Source organism: Rhinoraja longicauda, chromosome 30 (genome assembly GCF_053455715.1).
Source record: "Rhinoraja longicauda isolate Sanriku21f chromosome 30, sRhiLon1.1, whole genome shotgun sequence".
Lineage (NCBI taxonomy): Eukaryota > Metazoa > Chordata > Chondrichthyes > Rajiformes > Arhynchobatidae > Rhinoraja > Rhinoraja longicauda.
The window spans coordinates 8,385,812-8,395,298 of record NC_135982.1 but is presented as its reverse complement, the minus strand read 5'-3'; the positions used below and the strand labels follow the sequence as shown (position 1 = coordinate 8,395,298).

The 9,487-nt window shown below is 39.8% G+C and overlaps 1 protein-coding gene across 3 annotated transcripts in view; it reads right to left on the bottom strand.

Annotated features, from left to right (window-relative positions):
• Positions 1 to 386: 386 nt before the first annotated feature.
• LOC144608061 (arginine-glutamic acid dipeptide repeats protein-like) overlaps positions 387 to 9,487 on the bottom strand; it is a 258,178-nt gene continuing 249,077 nt past the window's right edge. For all 3 annotated transcript variants that reach the window (XM_078425325.1, XM_078425326.1, XM_078425327.1), the window contains 2 exons: positions 660 to 756; positions 387 to 543 (listed from right to left, as the gene is read on the bottom strand). In XM_078425325.1, coding sequence (XP_078281451.1) covers positions 435 to 543; positions 660 to 756 — 206 coding nt within the window. In that variant the 3' untranslated portion in view covers positions 387 to 434. The remainder of the gene's footprint in view (positions 544 to 659; positions 757 to 9,487) is intronic.

The window sequence follows — 9,487 nt, the reverse complement described above, 5'->3', positions numbered from 1 at the left end:
ATGGCAATGAGCAGGGTCATTGTTAATGTGTGCCTCTTATAATAACTATTCTTGTGATTTTCTAATTATTCCATCAGTTTAGCTAGCGGCATATTTCCTTTACAATGTCACTCACGCTTTCATTTGCTTTGTCATGAAAATAGGCAGAGGCATTCTCCACATTTGACTAAACAATATTTTGTGCAGTAGTTCAGGACTGGTGTCAAAACAAATACTTCCTCAAATAAAAACAGAAAATGTTGGAAATACTCAAGTTAGACACAAAATGCTGGAGTAACTCAGCGGGACAGGCAGCATCTCTGGAGAGAAGGAATGGGTGACGTTTCGGGTCGAGACCCTTCTTCAGACTCAAATACAGAAATATCAAAGTTGCTTGTATCGTAATTTTAGATTTCCAGCATCTGCATTATTTTTGACTTGCGCGTGTCACCTCCTTACCTCGTCTCTGGGTTGTAGCCCAGAATATAAAAAAATTGGTCCAGTTGTGGCTTGAATTCTCTCGCGGCAAGTATGTCAGAAAAATGTATAATATTGCATTTCCCTCTGTAAGGAAAAAACATTTGTAATTGATATTGTCATGACAATATTTTAAAACCAATTAATATTTCAATCTTGCTGCTTTAGTCAAATAAACCATCACATTAATTACTCAAACTTGCCTGAGTGCTGCAGCATGGTAGGTGTCTACATAATCTGAAATGAAGAGCTCCCGACTCCTAATTACTGGGTCTGTGATCACAAGCTCACGGCCAGAATCTACAGGAAATGTAATTATGTATGTAAATAATTTTCACAAGTATTTATTCAAAATTCAGATGTAGGATAAATATTAAAAATGCTAATATAATTGAAGAGTTTATTAACTCTTAATAAACAGTTCCCCAAGGGGAAGTTTCACGATAAATGAAAACACATTTGAAAACAACAGGCATTGTCAAATGAGAGAAAAAATATATAAAACAGAACCCGACTCCCAAGTGACTTCGAGGAGGCAGCTCTGCAATTGAATGGAATCAGTTCAGAAATTCATTCAACAATACATTAATATACCTGTCCCTTAACGTGACGAATAATGAAAATCGTCTTGCAATTTTCCACCTTTTTCTCAATTTTGTAATACCTAGAATGTTTTTGTCTCGGACAACATGGAAACAGGTTATTGGCCCAATTTGCCCACACCGACCAAAATGCCCCATCTATATATCCCTCAAAACCTTTTCCAATCCATGCACCTGTCCAAATGTCTTTTTAATGTTGTTATAGTACCTGCCTCAACTACCACCTCTGGCAGCTCGTTCCATATACCAACCATTCTTCTGAGTGGAAAATGTTGCCACTCAGATTCCTATTAAATCTTTCCCCTCTCACCTCAAACTATTTAGCAGTAAAAAAAATTAAAATTACCCCATGTTATTTAGACATCTATTAAAAAAATTATCTTTATTCAGGGAACATAGGACCCAACCAAGTATTAGGTACTAACTAATGTCACATGAATCTGATATTAAAACTTCTTTACTTAATATGAAGAACATCATTAATTTGCTTTTTAATTTGTGGAATAATATTTCAAATGCACAGGTCATCTATCCTCTCATAGAGAGGACATCAATTCATTTCTGCAGAAGGAATCTCATTTGGCCATGTCCATCTTGACTTTAGAGATACAGCACAGAAACGGGTCCTTCGACATACCAGGTCCGTGCCGACCAGCATTCACCCCGTGCACTTGCATAATCCTGCACACTAGGGACAATTTACAATTTTTACCAAAGCCAATAAACCTACAAACCTGCATGTCTTAGGAGTGTGGTACGAAACTGAAGCACCTTGGAGAAAACAGGGAGAACGTACAAACTGTACCACACCTGTAGTCATGATCGAACACGGGTCTCTGGCACTGTCAGGCAGCAACTCTACTGCTGCCATACTGTGCTGCCCTAAACCATCTGCACTGCCGCCGTTGGATAACCCAACACAGAAAAACCTGCCCCGACAATGAGATTCCAAACTAACACCAACATTCCTTGTTTATGCTGACAAGTTGATATTGTATTCCAAAACAACCCCTCATGTACACCACTGTCAAACTGACAACTTGAAAGGTTTCTATTTTTCCTGTACATGCATACACATCACTGTTTAGGTGTGCTTTCGAACGTTTTCATCTCAGTATTTGAACCATTGGAAGATAGAATGTAGCACCAAGCGGTCACACATGCACATCCAGCTAATGTTATCATGCAGCTTCTCAGCAGGTCTGCTCATGAAAACTCTGAGCATTACTTCAAGCTAGAATTATTTTTTAGGATGGAGTACACAGTTGGGTTACCAGGCACTTAGTTACAATATATTATTTAAAAGCTCCTTTGAATGTCTATTTCAAAGTTATTTAAACAACCACTTTCCAAATTATTTTAAGAAGAATTCTTCTGTTTTCAGTTCATTAATTCCACCCAAAAAAAGACACCAATTCACTTGCGTGAAGGCATCTGTAATTAACTTTATTTATCTTTTCCTAAAAATAAACCACTAACAATTAGAGGGAATAGTGGCAAGATCATGGAAAGCCAACTAGAAGAATTATTTTGCTTTCGTTAATAAGAATAGAAGCTATGATTACACTTTGAATTTGGGGGTGGGGGGAGGGAAATCAAACTAATTTGCTTAAAAAGATTTATGCATTATTTCAGAAGTAGCTTTTCACATGCCATTAAACAGACAATAAAAACGAGCTATGGCTACTTGATGACACACTATCTGTTCAAGGTGAATAGTGATAAGTGATTCCACTGATTTATCTTCAGAGTGAAATTTATTTTCATGGAAATCTTCAAACTGAAACTACACTAAACTCAGAATTATTTTCTTATTTCACTTCCAGGTTATCTTATTTACTAACGTAATTTAGACTAATCTTTGTATATTATTTTCGATTTAGAGATACAACGCGGAAACAGGCCCTTCGGCCCACCGAGTCCGCGCCGCCCAGCGATCCCCGCACATTAACGCTATCCTACACCCACTAGGGACAATTTTTACATTTACCCAGTCAATTAACCTACATACCTGTACGTCTTTGGAGTGTGGGAGGAAACTGAAGATGTCGGAGAAAACCCACGCAGGTCAGGGGAGAATGTACAAACTCCGTACAGACGGCGCCCGTAGTCAGGATCGAACCTGAGTCTCCGGCGCTGCATTCGCTGTAAGGCAACAACTCTACCGCTGCGCCACCATGCCGTATTATTCAGCATTATTATTATCATAATAATAATACTGAAACTCCTCTATCATGTATGTGTTGGTGGTAAATCGTTCAAATAATGCATTGCCCAGATCTTGTTGGTCTCTACAGTAAACCCTCATTTTAACAGACTTCTTTATAACAGATTTTGGTATTAGCGGAGGTACCTGGCCACAACACACCCGGCCGCCGACACTAGCCCCAGCTTGCAAGGTGAACCAGCCACAGCAGGGTCCGGTTGACATAGCTGTTGTCGCACCTCATGTTGCAGCCCCTGGGGACAACACTTTCCTGATGCTGTTGCCACGTGCAGGATCGCTGACATATTCCACCAATGACCAAGCACATCCTGTCGGTAGCGGCGGCCTGAAGAAAGCACGGTCAGTGAAGGGCTTCAATGTGAGCCACAACAACAGTTGTTTCAACCGGACCATGTGGTAGATGGTGAAGAAGGGCTCACTGATACAGACCAGTGGCATCAATGCCTAGTTTTAAGGTGAAATGACACAAAGTGCTGGTGTAACTCAGCAGACTGAATCAGTCTGAAGAAGGGTCCCAACGTCACCTATCCATGTTCTGCAGAGATGCTGCCTGACCCGCTGAGTTACTCCTGCACTTTGAGCCCTTTAGTGTATTAACCATCATCTGCAGTTCTTTGTTTCAACTGCACACCTTGTGTGCAGGAAGGAACTGCAGATGCTAGTTTTAAATGAAGATAGACACAAAAAGCTGCAGTAACTCAGTAACATAGGTGGTTTTGGGTCGTGAAGGAGAAGGGTCTCGACCCAAAACGTCACCTATTCCTTTTCTCCAGAGATGGTGTCTGACCGCTGGGTTACTCCAAGATAATACCTTCCTTGGTTATAGCGGACAATCGGCGATAACTGACACCATTTCCCCCCACATGGTCTGTTATAACGAGGGTTTACTGTACTCCTGAAAATAGCCATGGTTCACATATTGTAATTAACAAATTATACGAAACACTATACAGCTGTAATTTTTCTGACAATTTACAATTGCTGAACTGAAAACAATCAATTTATAAACTTCCATATCTTACATGGACTCTAAAGTTCAAAACTTGAAAACCATTTGACCTGCAAAGTGTAACGGGTAATTCCTCATGTATTCAAGTGAAGATTCCACCAAGTGCACAGAATGAATCAGGCTGCACTTTGGGATAAATCAATGAACATGATTCACTTTTCAACAAATTTTCATCTTACAATCTGCAATTTCACCTCAATATCCTTTCCCAAAATAATTCATGATCAATACCCTTAACTGATCCAAGATTTTATGGCAAAACTTGAAGAGTAACGAAAATGTAGTACTGAATAGACTAAACTTAACAACCTAAACTACATTTGATAAAAGCCGAAAATTAAAACACTAAAATGTCAAAAGATCAGGCAATAATGCTTCCCGAATAACCTGATGGGTAAAACAAACTATCCAGGTTCAGTTTTGTACTGAATTAAAGGAATGAAGTAATGTTATTTTAATGAATGAAATTGGTTCAAACATCCCAGCACAACGTACAGGGATGGTGGGAAATCATTCCCAGAATTGTGAACTTTGGGCCAGTTTGACAGTGATGCTCTAAAGATTGCCACTTCACACTGTTCTACTTCAACTCACCTGAAGGTGGCCACTTAGGAGAGATATCATAGGGCTGTGAAAATCTGGAGTAATGTCGTCTCGTAAGTGAGGAAAGAGGAGCAGACATTTACAGGCACAAAATTTTAAGAGTAATAAAAAGAAAGGTCTATCAAAAATAGAGTGCTTTCCCTTTACATGTCCCATCTGGTAGTTTTTAAATCTTTGAAGAAAAATTATTAATTGAAAGAATATGATTTGAGGCCAACTGGCAACTGCCAACTGGCCCTTCATCAAAGCACAAATCCTCTGCTGACTGTAAGAGAATCTTATGAAGCTCCAGCTGTTTTTCACCACTGAGATCTCTATTTACTGACCATCGGGGAGAGTTCTCGCTTTCAGCCCAGAGGAGTCCAGCCAAACCTTACTTTGTTCACAGTAAAATACATCAGGAACTGATTTAATCAAGACGTCTGCTAGTCAGTCTGAACCAACTCTGCAGCAACCGCTCGATTCATGCAAGCCAACCAGATGTTAAGTGCACACCTGTTTCTCTTCCATTTTAATGTCAGAAAGCATATCTCTCCACATGACCCCCATCAACAACAATTACATTTCACGAAATGCGGGCAATTTTTTTAAAAAGCTTTCAAACATTCCATCAGTCAAGTGATCAGTATAATTTTGCAACAACCATCACCTCGTATATTGAACTACGAGGGCATCATTCAAAATGAAACTGGAAGAACAAATTAACAGATGTGCTCATTAACTAATGCACCATACATTAGTTGGTGACAACTTTAGCTGAAATTTCACTCCCACAATGATTAGATTTTAATTGTGATTTCTCCCTCCAGCCACAGTGGGGAATATTTTTTTCACTCAACACTGAATGAGTCATTGAAACAACCAGTTCTTCAGCAGGGATACTATTTTTAAGATTCTTTTGGATGTGGTGCTTTTGACATTATTCCGTAGTTGTACCAAATGTGGTGGCAAATGCAAACAATCCACTCATCTTTTGAATAGATAATAATGAAACTTCCAACCTAAATCTTTTCAACCAGAAGTGCATGCCACACAAAGCATTACTTTAAAAGGGTTACATTAGTTAATGTGACCAAGCTTTAGGACCCACAATGGAAGTTTACTGCTTTAAAGTGACCACTCCAAAGACGTACAGGTATGTAGGTTAATTGGTTGGGTAAATGTAAAAATTGTCCCTAGTGGGTGTAGGATAGTGTTAATGTACGGGGATCGCTGGGCGGCACGGACTTGGAGGGCCGAAAAGGCCTGTTTCCGGCTGTATATATATGATATGATATGATATGATAATACTGCTTTTTTTAACCCACCCATCACCCCCAACATAGTGTATTCAGAAAGTATTCACACCCCTTCACTTTTTCCACATTTTGCTACATTACAGCCTTATTTTAAAATGGATTAAATTCATTTTTTTATCATCAATCTACACACAATACCCCATAATAAAAAAGCAAAAACAGGTGTTTAGAAATTTTTGCAAAGTAATTAAAAAGAAATAACTGAAATATCACATTTACACAAGTATTCAGACCATTTACTCAGTACTTTGTTGAGGCACCTTTGCGATTACAGCATCAAGTCTTCTTGGGTATGACGCTACAAGCTTGGCACACCTGTATTTGGGTAATTTCTCCTATTCTTCTCTGCAGATCCTCTCAAGCTCTGTCAGGTTGGATGGGGAGCGTCGATGCACAGCTATTTTCAGGTCCTTCCAGAGATGTTCGATCGGGTTCAAGTCTGGCTGGGTCACTCAAGGACATTCACAGACTTGTCACAAAGCCACTCCTGCTTTGTCTTGGCTGTGTGCTTAGGGTCGTTGTCCTGTTGGAAGGTGAATCTCCGCCCCAGTCTGAGGTCCAGAACGCTCTGGAGCAGGTTTTCATCAAGGATCTCTCTGCACTTTGCTCCGTTCATCTTTCCTTCGATCTTGACTAGTCTCCCAGTTCCTGCCGCTGAAAAACATCCCCACAACATGATGCTGCCACCACCATGCTTCACCGTAGGTATGGTATTGGCCTGGTGATGAGCGGTGCCTCTTGGCATTCAGGCCAAAGAGTTCAATCTTGGTTTCATCAGACCAGAGAATCTTGTTTCTCATGGTCTGAGAGTCCTTTAGGCAAACTCCAAGCGAGCTATCATGTGCCTTTTACTGAGGAGTGGCTTCCGTCTGGCCACTCTACCATAAAGGACTGATCGGAGGAGTGTTGCAGATATAGTTGTCCTTCTGGAAGATTCTCCCATCATTACAGAGGAACTCTGGAGCTCTGTACGAGTGATCATAGGGTTCTTGGTCACATCCCTGACCAAGGCCCTTCTCCCCCGATTGCTCAGTTTGGCCAGGCGGCCAGCTCTATGAAGAGTCCTGGTGGTTCCAAAGTTCTTCCATTTAAGAATGACGGAGGCCATTGTGTTCTTAGGAACCTGCAATGCTGCAGAAATTGTTTTATACCCTTCTCCAGATCTGTGTCTCGAAACAATCCTGTCTCGGAGGTCTACGGACAATTCCTTCATCTTCATGGCTTGGTTTTTGCTCTGACATGCACTGTCAATTGTGGGACCTTGTATAGGCAGGTGTGTCCCTTTCCAAATCATATACAATTAATTTAATTTACCACTGGTGGACTCCAGTCAAGTTGTAGAAACATCCCAAGGATAATCAAGGAAACAGGATGAACATAACTCAATATTGAGAGTCATAACAAAGGGTCTGAATGCATATGTAAATTATGATATTTCAGTTATTTCTTTTTAATTACTTTGCAAAAATTTATAAACACCTGTTTTTGTTTTTTTATTATGGGGTATTGTGTGTAGATTGATGATTTAAAAAAAATGAATTTAATCCATTTTAAAATAAGGCTGTAACATAGCAAAATGTGGAAAAAGTGAAGGGGTCTGAATACTATCTGAATGCACTGTATAGGACATCATGCACAAATAGGACACGATAAAGGACCTCCTTAATGTTTTCAACATGCATTATCAAATCTTAAGCGTTAGGTGGTTATTTTGAACATAAAAAAGTTAAAAGCTGATTTCATCACTGTTCATAATGCCAACTGGCTTTATCTACTATTGTGCCTTCAGAGGAACTGAATATATCCAAATACATATTAAATAAGTGCAGTAAGGCAATTACGATTAAACTATCAGCCATAAAACTTGGCAATACAATCTGCCCAATTCCTCACTGTACTAACTGTTTAATTCTGATAATACTCAGGCCCAAGTCAGATATCAGAACATAATTATAAATGACCAGCTGTCCTATAAAGTAACATGAAGGATAAGTGGAATAAGGTCAAGGAAAATAATGTTGTTATTGGAACACTATTGCAGAAATGAACGATGAGAATTAGTGGTTTTAGTCACGACAATTTATATTCACGGAACAGGGAATCTATTGAAAGAAACCTTTGTGTATTTGGTGCCACTCCAATTGAAAGATACCTTTGTGTATTTGGTGCCACTGCCAATAAAACTGTGTTTCCTTTATTGGTGTGTATTTAAAATACACCCCGGGAATGGATTAGAGATCAGAGTCCTGAAAAGTAGTGGTTTAAAAGACCAAAGCAGGCAATTTTAAGTAAACTGTAGTTTGGCGTTGCAGAAGCAAATGATGATAACAGCCATTTCAAGGTCAATGACCAGATATTTTAATCGTTTTTCTCTTTCAATTGATGTTTCCTGATCTTCATTTTCTGTTTTATTTCAGCCCTTTCCAAAAGTCTCGATGTATTGCTACACAGAACTTTGATTGGAGAGATCCTAGTTATAATCTGGATTTACATGAAATATTCTCTTACAAAATTACCTTGAAATGTGACTCATATCATGACAGTTTGTATTTTGTATAATATTTTACAATATTTTATATTTTTAACTAGACAATACTTTGTATTTTCAATACACAATAGACAATAGGTGCAGGAGGAGGCCATTCGGCCCTTCGAGCCAGCACCGCCATTCAATGTGATCATGGCTGATCATTCTCAATCAGTACCCCGTTCCTGCCTTCTCCCCATACCCCCTGACTCCGCTGTCCTTAAGAGCTCTATCTAGCTCTCTCTTGAATGCATTCAGAGAATTGGCCTCCACTGCCTTCTGAGGCAGAGAATTCCACAGATTCACAACTCTCTGACTGAAAAAGTTTTTCCTCATCTCAGTTCTAAATGGCCTACCCCTTATTCTTAAACTGTTCTTAAACATTTCATAGTGACATGAGGTTGCCCTTTTGTGCATCAAATCAATGCTGTTTCTGGGAATAATCCCACCAGTCCCACCCCCAGCTTATCTTCCTGCAATCTATTCTCCCTCACATGCCCATTGACTCTCTTCTGATTTCCCCACCAGCTACCTGCATTAGCAATTAAGCCGACAACACCATATCTTCAGGTCATAGGGAAAAAAATGGAGCACCTGGGGAAATCCCACATGTTCAAAGGAAGAAAGTGCTGACTCTGCACGGAGTGTGTTGGCACAGTGGTGCAGTGGTAGAATTGCTGCCTTACAGCGCCAGAGACCCGGGTTCGATCCTGACTACAGATGCTGTCTGTGCTGAGTTTGTACGTTCTCCCGGTTTTCACCGGA